The following is a 13,484-nucleotide window of genomic DNA, read 5'->3' on the forward strand; positions in this document are numbered from 1 at the left end:
TATTCCTTGTTTTTTTAACGTTCCATTTAGGTTAGTTAGTTAGTTCGTTAGTTTAGTTGACTGTTTGGTTTTTTTAATTAATTTACTTTTGTACAAATTTTCAGGTAATGTTACTATTTACTTTCACTAATTTCTTGCTAATATTTGGGTCATTCCTCCCTTCATTTCTCATTGCCTTCATCCCATATTTTTGACAGAAATCAGCCAATTTGCTCAGGTGTCAAAGTGTTAATGGAATAACACATTTATTGCTACTGTTTTAAAACACCAGCATTTAACCATGCTTTGCCAAGTTGAGTATCCCAACGTCATTCATTTCGTCAGGCAAGGAGCAAAATTAGGTTTTGTGTTTCCATCAATGCCGATAAGGGGGCAATAAATACCTGTTTTAGTTGCAGTTGACTGTGTTTCCTGCGCTGCTTGACATCATAAAACCCTAGAAACGTCCTAAAATCCCAGAAATTCTCAGTTCGGGCATTATTAGAAATGGCAGAGAAAGTTATAAAAACAAGACCCAACTTGTAATAAATTAGAATTATCTTTTAATCTGTCAAAACAGGAAAAGTACCTCAGCACAGGCTTCCCTGCAATGAAAAGAGTGTCTGTAATGCTTCCACAAAGATTGGACTCCCAGCATGCTCAGTGCTTCCCCTCACACAGAAACATATATACTCATTACTCAGGAGGCGACAGCCCTCAGCTGCTGGTCAGGGGCAATCTTCAAATTCCAATGGTAGTGTTTGTTCCGAAATTGAGGTTTCAGAGCCAGAATTCTCAGCACTTGGCCAAACAATCGTTGAGTCATTGATACTTTACAACAATCACATCAACAGACTGCAGCAGCAACTTTAGTTTATTGTGTTTTAGAGCAATATTAGGCCCCTTTCAACCATAAAAGATACGGGCCCTCAAATCATCAAAAATCTAACATCTAAAAATCATCATTTAAGCATTTTCTACATTCACATAGTCATCCATTCCACATGACTTGGCTGACAAATTGAAATGTTAGCACTGAGAAGGATCATGAAGGCAGCTTTGACCCATCACACCATCAGCAAATAGGATTTGTTGCTGTTTTGTGAAGGTCGATTATTTTTTGCCCTTTTGAGTCTTTTTCTGAGTGCTTTGGGAGTTGCATGGACAAATTTGACTGTGCTTTGTGTTGATAAACAGAAAAGACTGAACAGCAAAAATTCTTCTTTGCTTTTCACTCCTCCCAGAGGACAGCAGCTCCATCTGTGCAGCCTCTAACATGATGCAGCCATCAGCCTCACTCAGGAGCCTTATCGAAAGGAAACAGCGGCTCTTTAATCACTTATTTTTACACACTGAAGCCCGGGCCAGAGGAGGAAGCGAGCACAGCAGCATTTGATCCTAGGGAGTATATCAAAGAATATATCAAAATCATATCAATATTGTGATATAAGACAAGTTATCATCTTAGATTGTATACATTATATCACAGTAAGTGTTGTCTTCTGCTGGTGTTAAAGGCTGCATTACAGTAAAGCAGTGTCAGTTTCTGAGCTTACCGGACTGTTATAGCTGTTCTATTATTTGCCTTTACCCACTGAGTCATTATATCGATGATGATTATTTATCAAAAATCTCATTGTTTAAATATGTTGTAAGTTAACCAGTGTCATTGCAGTACTGACATTGAGGTATTTAGTTAAAAGTATTGTGATCTTTGATTTTCTCCATATCATCTAGCCCTATTTGATGGATGAAAAAGGCTTTTTTTTTTTTTTACTACTTCACAGAAATTTTAGTTCCTGTCAGTTATTCAGAATGTCTTTTGTTGATTTACAACAGCGATACTCAACTGGCTTTGCTTGGGGGCCACTTTTGAAAATGACAAGAGGCCAGGGGCCAGAGATGGCGGCCCCATATATGTTTTCTAGGATCTAAGGACATTATAGGAATTTAGCATGTTTCCATGATTTCATTTTAAGAATTTGAAAATGTTTCTAGGATTTCAGGAAATGTCCATGAATTTAGTACTTTTTCATTTTTATTTTTTGTACTTTTCGAGGCCTTAAGGACCTTTGTAGGTTTCTAAAACATCCAAACAGGATTTTTGGACATTTCTAGCATTTCAGTATATTTCAAGGATTTACAGATGTTTGGAGGATTTTAGGACATTTCTATGATTTAGGGATATTTCCAGGATTTTAGGAAATTTCTAGCATTTTCATACATTTTGGGGATTTGATTGTTTGGTTTTTTTTTACATTTCTAGGATTTTAGAACATTTCTAAGATATGACGTTTCAAGTATTTTGGTGCATTTTTAGGATTTAGGACAATTTAAGAATTTTAGGACATCTTTCGGGACATTTCTAGGATTTCAGGACCGTAGGGGCTTGACTAGGACCTCTGTTGGGGGTGGGGTTGGATCCTCCAATGGCACTTTTTTTGATAAACAAGCTTTATTTTGATGCTGTTTTATGCACTCTGGCACCTTATGTATGCAAAAGTAAACAATTAAACTGTGAATTCGAAAATAGTAGGGAGGCCATCTGGCACCTTGTCGGGGCCAGATTTGGCCCGCGGGCCCTAAGCTGAGTATCACTGCTTTATAAGGTCAAAATAAAACTTAGACTCATCACAAACACTACACATGCTACAAATCATGTTGGGACTGGGTTTACATTTAGGACACAGGTAAAGGTCATATTTGGGATCTGACTCAGCTTTGCACAGCAGATGGCTCATCGTGAGGACAAGAGTGAAGAGCAGGAGAATCCCATCCATCACTCTGCAGTCTGGTTTCCTCGCTCATGCTACAGCAGAGCAAAAAATAGAAACACCCCTCAGACAGCTGACACTCAGGTGCTCTGATGGGTATACCATCCATTCAGTCAATGCTTTTTTTCTGTGCTGCGTTCAGACATTAAATGTCATATACCGCTGTTATGTAAGAGATTTACCGACATGCTCCTGGAAGTGAGTCACATTGACCTGCTGTGAAATGAGGGAGAACATACAGAACATCCACTGAGCCTCAACTTTTCAAAGCTCCACTCAAGTCTTTACTTTAGCTCCCCTGACCTCTTGTCTTCAGCCGTGCTCTCACTGTTCTGCCTGGACTGAAGCTTCCCTCCACAGTCAGGGCAGCTATAAAAACTCTTTGCTTTTTGCAGGTACTTTTGATACTTCTATATTGTTAAATAATTGTATATAAAATGCATAAAAAAACATACTGTAGCCTAAAATCTGGTTTCAGAGATGTGCCTTGGATCTAAAAACAGGGATGGTACCAAGAACTGGCACATAGACGCTACTGTTGTCTGTATTTGATGGTCATTCATTAAGCATATTAGTTTCTATCTGCATTTTGAGCGGTTTTGAAATATTGCGCTTCATAGTTTTCCATTCTAAATAGAAAACATGATATAAACCATTTTCTTTTATAAATAAGAAGTCCAAAATTGTGTATGTCACATAGAACTTATTGGGCGACACAATGTTAAATGAATGCTTTCCCTTCGTGGAGCTGTTTGTTAATGATGATGCATGTTGGGGCTGGATGATTCAAAGAAAATCATTTTCAAGCTACTTTAAATCAAATACCTTAATATGGATTCTGTATCAGGATTGTGGGGTTAACTTTTGGTGCTTTCACAAAAATATTTAGACAATGAGATTTTTGATAAAAAATCATCAGTGATGTGGATATACTGACTCAGTGAGTAAAGAAAAATGCTAGAACAGAAAAACCGTCTCGTGCTGCCTTTAACACCAGGAAAAGACAACATTTATAATATTATGAACCCCAAAATCTAACATGATATACAGTCTCATTTTACAGTTCAGAGATTGCCCAGCCATAATGAACCTGTTCATTAGCACTGTAATGATGAGGACATTGTCCATCACTGATGGCTGTCAGTCATCACCCACAAAGTCCAGCTTTCATTGGGTGCTGACAGAGTAATAATTTTCAGTCAGTGATCCAGTTCACTCTAAAGCTGTTGGATGGGTCTGGGGTCTGGACTCTGTGTGGGCCAGTCAAGTTTCGGCCGAACTGCTCCCGCTCTCTGTGGTCCCTTTATCACACTAAACTCCCCATACTCTCCTCTCGCCTCTCCTTCACCAAACACTTTTATTACCTGCTATCTCCTCCACCATCAGCCCAGTGAGGAGAACCAAAAACTAACATGATCTGCTGATTATTAAGCTGCGATGAAAGACCAAATTACAAATGGTTGAATAAAGAACCGAGACACTGAGACGGCCGGTGTGTCTGTGAAACCAGAACAGGGCTGCAGCTCTGACCTCACACAGAGCAGTCAAGGGCACTCATCTGATAGCAATCACTGGGAGGAAGAGGGAGGAAAGGAAATGGCGAGGGAGGAGTCTGTGTGTCCTCTGTGTTTATGGCTTTCTGTTTGTGTGTGTAATGACAAGATGACAGTGAGACGCCTATAAGTGAAGACAGACATTTATAAGCTGTGTGCTCAGTAGCAGTCACCCTGCTACATGCATGCACCTTGCTGCAGCCTGTCAACACATCTGCACAAGACTGACGTGGTCGTTTGCCGCTGTGCACTAGTCAGTTTGTTTTCATTTCTTTCAGTATACACATACAAACATGGACGCTTCACACACATCTTCCCCCCGGCAGCACAGAAGATCTCCACAATCAGCACGTTTCACAGATCAGTGTCACCAGTTCAGTGACCAAATTGTCTCCCCTTCTGTCCCTGGGTTATGCAGTTGGCTAATGGACAGAAAGTGTTTTTACATACTATCATGATGTCACAGTAAAGCTGACTTTTGACCTTCTGAATATGGCACGTCACTACTTCATCACTTTATCGTTTTAGTTTTGTTTGACGTTTTGTCATAATTAGCGCAAGAATTCTTGAGTTATGGCCAAAAACATGTTTTTTACGGTCACATTGACATTGATCTTTGACCTTAGATCACCAAATTCTGATCAGTTCATTCTTGAGTCCAAGAGGACATTTGTACCAAATCTGAAGTAATTCCCTGAAGAGGTTTTTTTAAGATATTGTGTACACGAGAATGAGATGGATGAGGTCTCAGTGAACTTGACCTTTGAACTATGACCATGAAAATCTAATCACTTCATTGTTGATTCCAAAAGGTTTGTACCGAAGTGGAGGAAAATCACAAAAGGGATTCGTGAGACAGGGCTGGGACGACGTGTCGCACCATTTCACACAGCGCGTGTAATGAGAGCAATAGATCCATGAATGAGAGTGTGAGCAGCGCCGAGCTTGTTGTTTTTTGCTTCGGCGCTCGTGTATCAAGTTAGAGCGTGCACACTGCCGGTCCGTCAGGTGCGTCTGAGCTGCGAGTCAGCTGCAGCACATCTAGAGAAACAGTGGTTCACCATTTTTTACACGTGACGTTCGCGTTTATTGACTCTATACCACTTTATACTGCAGTTTAAAGTCTCAAAGATGTTTGTTTTACCTCAACTTCCTTCCTTCCTTTTCAAAACAAAAGCTATCTGTCTGTGTCTCTGTGGACAGAATGCCATCAGTTGCTGATACAATGCATTTTATTTTGAAACATTTACAGGATGGGGTTGTCAGCTGTGCAGAAGCTTGTATAACTTCAGAAATTAGTGGAATACATGCTTATAAATATGAAAATACAGCACTCATGTCAGCAGGCTGCAGTATGCCTTAAGGCCCAGTTAAGGCTGGACTATTTTGATGCAGAAAGAATGGACTAGTTAAAATTATTTTCCATTCATTCAGTCATTTTCCGTAACCACTTGTCCTCGTAAGGGTCGCAGGGGGGCTGGAGCCAATCCCAGCTGTCATCAGGCAGAAGGCGGGGTCACCCTGGACAGGACGCCAGACTATCTCAGGGCCTTAAAATTATATATGTTAGAGAAAAGTTATAGTGTTATTCAAATTGCACTAATTTTACTGTAAGATGTTTTGTTGGACTGCTAGATTTGAGGTTTGTTACTGTAACAAAGAGTTTTCTTACTCTTCCTAAAAGTGACTTGAATTTTACATTGTTTTATTTATTTTGCTGTTTGATTGCTAAATGTAGATTGCACTACATTCCTTTTACTTGAGTGGAACAAGCTCTTGCATTCAATTTATTTTGGAGAGACTTTATATCAGACTGTAAAACACAGATTACCAGTCAAGACTCTACTATTTTTTGTTGGGGAATAATGCCCTGCAGTGTATGACAATTTTTAAAATGTTAGTTTTAGTAAATTTGTTGTTATATTAATCGAGTAATAACAAAATAATAGTTAGAGCATTAAAAAAAAAGATATATTAATCAATTAATCGAAAAAATAATTGATAGATTGATCGGTAAAAAAAATAATCGTTAGGTGTAGCCCTAGTGTGTTCACAAGAATGAGACTAATGCAAGGTCACAGTGATCTTGACCTTTGACCACCACGATCTAATCAGTTCATCCATGGGTGCAACTGAACTTTTGTGCCAAATTTGACAGAAAATAAATAAATAGAATTTCCTCAAGGTGTTCTTGAGACATTGGGAATAAGAACAAGAATGAGACAGACAATGTCACAGTGACCTTCAACCTATGACCATGAAAATGTAATTAGTTCATTTTTGGGTCGAAGTGAACAAAAAAAAAGTCCCTCACTGACTCACATACTGTGATGTGCAGAGAGAGGCTGCAAGTGAGTGTAATCACAGCACAGAGACAGAGGGACACGACACAGAGCACAGAGACAGAGGGACACGACACAGAGCACAGAGACAGAGGGACACGACACAGGGCACAGAGACAGAGGGACACGACACAGAGCACAGAGACAGAGGGACACGACACAGAGCACAGAGACAGAGGGACACGACACAGAGCACAGAGACAGAGGGACACGACACAGAGCACAGAGACAGAGGGACACAGCACAGAGCACAGAGACAGAGGGACACAACACAGAGCACAGAGACAGAGGGACACGACACAGAGCACAGAGACAGAGGGACACAGCACAGAGCACAGAGACAGAGGGACACGACACAGAGCACAGAGACAGAGGGACACAGCACAGAGACAGAGGGACACGACACAGAGCACAGAGACAGAGGGACACGACACAGAGCACAGAGACAGAGGGACACAGCACAGAGACAGAGGGACACGACACAGAGCACAGAGACAGAGGGACACGACACAGAGCACAGAGACAGAGGGACACGACACAGAGCACAGAGACAGAGGGACACGGCACAGAGCACAGAGGAAGAGGGACAGAGCACAGAGACAGAACAGAGACAGAGGGACACAGAGCACACAGAGGGAGCACAGAGACAGAGGGACACAGCACAGAGACAGAGACACACACAGAGACAGAGGCACACGACACAGAGCACAGAGACAGAGGGACACGACACAGAGCACAGAGACAGAGGGACACAGCACAGAGCACAGAGACAGAGGGACACGACACAGAGCACAGAGACAGAGGGACACGACACAGAGCACAGAGACAGAGGGACACAGCACAGAGACAGAGGGACACGACACAGAGCACAGAGACAGAGGGACACGACACAGGGCACAGAGACAGAGGGACACGACACAGAGACAGAGGACAATGACACAGAGCTCAGAGAAAGAGGGACAAGACACAGAGCACAGAGACAGAGGGACACGGCACAGAGCACAGAGACAGAGGGACACGACACAGAGCACAGAGACAGAGGGACACGACACAGGGCACAGAGACAGAGGGACACGGCACAGAGCACAGAGACAGAGGGACACAACACTGAGCACATAGACAGAGGGAGACAGCACAGAGACAGAGGGACACGACACAGGGCACAGAGACAGAGGGACACTGGGGAGACACACAGCACAGGACAGAGGGACACACACAGAGCACAGAGACAGAGGGACACAGCACAGAGCACAGAGACAGAGGGACACAGAGCACAGAGACAGAGGGACACACACAGAGCACAGAGACAGAGGGACACAGCACAGAGCACAGAGACAGAGGGACACACACAGGGCACAGACACAGAGGGACACGACACACAGCACAGAGACAGAGGGACACGACACACAGCACAGAGACAGAGGGACACACAGAGCACAGAGACAGAGGGACACCCACACAGGAGCACAGAGACAGAGGGACACGACACAGGGGCCTGAGACAGAGGGACACAGAACAAACAGAGACAGAGGGGACACGACACAGGGCACAGAGACAGAGGGACACAGAGAGCACAGAGAGACAGAGGGACACGGGCACAGAGCACAGAGACAGAGGGACACGACACAGAGCACAGAGACAGAGGGACACGACACAGGGCACAGAGACAGAGGGACACGACACAGAACACAGAGACAGAGGGACATGACACAGAGACAGAGGGACACGGCACAGAGCACAGAGACAGAGGGACACAACACAGAGCACATAGACAGAGGGAGACAGCACAGAGACAGAGGGAGACAGCACAGAGACAGAGGGACAATGACAGACACAGAGACAGAGGGACACACACACAGAGCACAGAGACAGAGGGACACACACAGAGCACAGAGACAGAGGGACACACACACAGGGCACAGAGACAGAGGGACAGGAGCACACAGAGGGACACGGCACAGAGCAGCTCAGAGTGGGACACACACAGAGCACAGAGACAGAGGGACACGCACACAGGGCACAGAGACAGAGGGACACACTACACAGAACACGAGGGACAGAGCACAGAGACAGAGGGACACACACAGGCACAGAGACAGAGGGACACAGAGCACAGAGACAGAGACACATTAGGACAGAGGGACACACACAGCACAGAGACAGAGAGCCACAGCACAGGGCACAGAGACAGAGGGACACAGCACAGGGCACACAGAGACAGAGAGCCCACACAGAGCACACACACAGACACAGAGGGCACAGGAGACAGAGGGACACACACAGAGACAGAGGGACAATGGCACAGCACAGAGCACAGAGGGCACAGACAGAGGGGGACAGAGACACAGGGCACAGAGACAGAGGGACACGCACAGCAGAGCACAGAGACAGAGGGACACTCACACAGCACACACAGAGCACAGAGACAGAGCACGGACACAGAGCACAGAGACAGAGGGACATGGCACTGCACAGAGACAGAGGGACACCACAGAGCACACAGAGGGACACAGGACACAAACACTGGGAGACAGAGGGACACACAGAGACAGAGGGAGCACACAGAGACAGAGGGACGGCACAGAGACAGAGGGACACAACACACACAGAGGGGCACAGAGACAGAGGGACACGACACATAGACACCTACAGAGCACAGAGACAGAGGGACACCCGCACACAGGGCACAGAGACAGAGGGACACAGCACAGAGACAGAGGGACACGACACAGAGCACAGAGACAGAGGGACACGACACAGAGCACAGAGACAGAGGGACACGACACAGGGCACAGAGACAGAGGGACACAGCACAGAGACAGAGGGACACGGCACAGAGCACAGCACAGAGACAGAGGGACACAACACTGAGCACATAGACAGAGGGAGACAGCACAGAGACAGAGGGACACGACACAGGGCACAGAGACAGAGGGACACAACACAGGGCACAGAGACAGAGGGACACAACACAGAGCACACAGAGGGACACACAGAGCACAGAGACAGAGGGGAGCACAGAGCACAGAGACAGAGAGGGCACCTACAGAGGGAGCACAGAGCACAGAGACAGAGGGACACGACACAGGGCACAGAGACAGAGGGACACAACACAGGGCACAGAGACAGAGGGACACAACACAGAGCACACAGAGGGACACAGCACAGAGCACAGAGACAGAGGGACACAACACTGAGCACACAGAGGGACACAGCACAGAGCACAGAGACAGAGGGACACAGCACAGAGCACAGAGACAGAGGGACACGACACAGGGCACAGAGACAGAGGGACACAACACAGAGCACACAGAGGGACACAGCACAGAGCACAGAGACAGAGGGACACGACACAGGGCACAGAGACAGAGGGACACGACACAGAGCACAGAGACAGAGGGACACGACACAGAGCACAGAGACAGAGGGACACGACACAGAGCACAGAGACAGAGGGACACGACACAGGGCACAGAGACAGAGGGACACAGCACAGAGACAGAGGGACAGAGACAGAGGGACCACAGAGCACAGAGACAGAGGGACACGACACAGAGCACAGAGACAGAGGGACACAGGGCACAGAGACAGAGGGACACAGCACAGAGACAGAGGGACACGGCACAGAGCACAGAGACAGAGGGACACGACACAGAGCACAGAGAGAGAGGGACACACACGGCACAGAGCACAGAGACAGAGGGACACAACACAGAGCACATAGACAGAGGGAGACAGCACAGAGACAGAGGGACACGACACAGAGCACAGAGACAGAGGGACATGACACAGGGCACAGAGACAGAGGGACACAGCACAGAGACAGAGGGACAGGGCACAGAGCACAGAGACAGAGGGACACAACACACAGAGGGAGGCACAGAGACAGAGGGACACACAGAGCACAGAGACAGAGGGACACAAGACACACAGAGGGACACAACACCGAAGAGACAGAGGGACACAGCACAGAGCACAGAGACAGAGGGACACAACACTGAGCACACAGAGGGACACAGCACAGAGCACAGAGACAGAGGGACACAGCACAGAGCACAGAGACAGAGGGACACGACACAGGGCACAGAGACAGAGGGACACAACACAGAGCACACAGAGGGACACAGCACAGAGCACAGAGACAGAGGGACACAGCACAGAGCACAGAGACCGAGGGACACGACACAGGTCACAGAGACAGAGGGACACAACACTGAGCACACAGAGACAGTGTGTGTCACTGATGTGGACAGATGACGGACAAGATGTGAATGCATGAGAGGTCAAAGATATTACTCTGCTATACCTCTGAATAAGCTTAAATCAGGGACAAATCAGTGTCTCGCCCACACATCCATGCAACCTACCTGTGGGTTGTCCTCCATGACACAGCGGATCTTCTCCACCACGTCGATGCGCCGCTGGCGGTGCAGGCCGTTGATCAGCTTGGCCAGGTTGGCGTCACTGTCCCGGATGGTCCAGTGCTGCAGCGCGGCGTACGCCCGCTCATGATCTGACGAGTAGCCGTTGGAGAAGGCGGCCACCTCCCTCTCGGTTGCGTTGGCCAGTGACTGATAGATGTCTATCCACTGGGTGCCCACCTGGGCCGCCACCAGCTTCAGGATATCCACCCCTTAGCAGAGAAAGGCAAAGAAAAGTTAGAGGATCTGAGCTGAAAGAGGAGGGTCAGTGATGATTTTCTTCACCGTGATTCCATATATTAAAAAAAGAATGAGACCCAGGTGATTGATGGATTTCCTTTGAATTAGAAATAGTGACGGTCAGTAGCTGTGAGCTGCTACGTTCTACATGTTACTCTTTATTTATTTGGCTGCTTAGTATTTATTTTCCAAGTTCATCTTCCTCCTTTTTCTGTAAATAATAATGTAAAATTGTAGATATTTGATATTGGGTATGTGGGTGTATGCATATATGTTTCATTAATTATAGTATAGGTTAGAATAAAAAAAGAAGGAATTATGGAGAAGGGGTGGGATTAATTAAGTTTGTACTTCTTCTCACTACTTTTTGAATATGTAAACCAAGTCACCATGTGTTTGAACATGCTTTATGTTTTTCATTGTCTGTAAATATTTTACTTTTTCGTCCATCTGCTTGTTTGTATAATCATTTCTCTATTTTCTTTTTTTTTTTTTTTACACATTTAAGATAAAGAAATCAAATCAAAGTGTAAGTGGGCGGACCCAGTCACTGTAATATCCCTAAATAATTGGTTAGGTTAGCTTACTGTCTTTTGTGATTGGCTGTCGTCTTTGTATCTGAGCAAGGACAGGAGGAAGTGCCTGATGGCACATGCGCACTAGTGTCTGCTGTCTACGGCAACATGATATTCTGTGAGATATTCCGTGCACAAGTATGTGTGCTCAGATCTCATTTGCCAGCATAGATATTCTGCACATGTTTATTGATACTGATATGCCTTTATATTGTTCTCTTTTTATCAGTTGTTTCCCATATCAGGTTGTCTAACTGAGTCAGGGCTACTCAACTCACTTTGCTTGGGGGCCACGTTTGCAAAATGACAGGAGGCCAGGGGCCAGTCGCACCAGCCCCATACACATTTCTAGGATTTTAGGACATTTCAAGGATTTTACCACATCTCTTGTATTTTAGGACATTCCTAGGATTTTGACACGTTTCTTGGGTTTTAGGACATTTCTGGGAATTTAGGACATTTCTGTGGTTTTAGGATGTTTCCCTGATTTTAGGACATTTCTCAGATGTTCCTAGGACTATCGGATGTTTCTCGAATTTTAGGATATTTCTATGATTTTAGGACGTTAAGGTTTTTGACACTTTTCTTGGATTTTAGGACATTTCTAGAATTTTAGTATGTAAACACACACACCTGCTGTGTGGTTGGAAGAGGAAGAATACACACAGTCATTCATCTTGAAGCCAGAAAACTGTCGAGCCGCTGCTGCTCTGGTACGGGATCTGATTCTCACAAGCATCTGTGATTACAACAAACACTTCGGGTTGCATCTTGTTTTAATCGATCACAGTGGAGAATAGAGTGTGTGTGTGTGGACATCTATTTTCTCAAGCAACATTCCACCCTAAAACTGAATCTCCTCTTTGGTGAACTCATGGCTCCCAGCTCCACAGCAGATTTATTGTAATTCTTTGATGAGCATGTTTCCTTTTTGTTACATTTCCATATTTGGTTAAGTCAAGTTCACACTTGTTCTTTCGAGAAAAAACAGGGCTCATAAACAGGAGTCACATGGGCTCACAAGTGTTTTGTTGTGTAACCAGTGCAGCGCCTCCAGTGCTTTAATGGTCAAAACACATACTGGACCTGTCAACACTTGTTGTTTTTTATCTGGTGCTCATAGCAGCTATGTATTAGAGCTCGTCAATCACTTTTTGACACTGGGTGACCAAAATTCAAAATCAGGATGACATTTCGTGCCAACTGGGGCTGCAGGATTCTTGTTAAAATGTGAATCATGATTTTTCTCACACAGAATTATTATATTTTTAACTTTCCCTAGGTCATTTTCACGTTTTTTTGTTTGTTTTTTTTTAAGTCTTTTTCTTTGTTTTTCTTTTTTTATGACTAATTTTCAGTTTCTTGGGGGTCATGTCTTCTTTTGTTGCTCATTTCCTTCTTTCCATGTTTTTGAAAGAAATCAAGCCAATTTGACTTAACTTCACACTGAAAGTCTCTTGTGACAAAAAAACAAACTCAACTCTCTTTTCGTGATGAGCTTGAATGCTACTAAACAGAAAAAATAGAATGCAAAGTTACAGCTTTAAAATAAATAACAAACACTGAGCATTTTAGGGTGTGTTTGCCTTGAGTTAGTCAG

At 44.9% G+C, this 13,484-nt stretch overlaps 1 protein-coding gene across 1 annotated transcript in view; it reads right to left on the minus strand.

Annotated features, from left to right (window-relative positions):
* The window catches only part of tnfrsf21 (tumor necrosis factor receptor superfamily, member 21), a 63,026-nt gene that overhangs the window by 12,472 nt on the left and 37,070 nt on the right, over positions 1 to 13,484 (minus strand). Inside the window, exon 4 of the mRNA XM_042503574.2 lies at positions 11,016 to 11,281. Coding sequence (XP_042359508.2) covers positions 11,016 to 11,281 — 266 coding nt within the window. The remainder of the gene's footprint in view (positions 1 to 11,015; positions 11,282 to 13,484) is intronic.

The sequence above is a fragment of the Plectropomus leopardus genome, chromosome 16, assembly GCF_026936395.1.
Source record: "Plectropomus leopardus strain MGB_pleo_1.0 chromosome 16, ASM2693639v1, whole genome shotgun sequence".
Lineage (NCBI taxonomy): Eukaryota > Metazoa > Chordata > Actinopteri > Perciformes > Serranidae > Plectropomus > Plectropomus leopardus.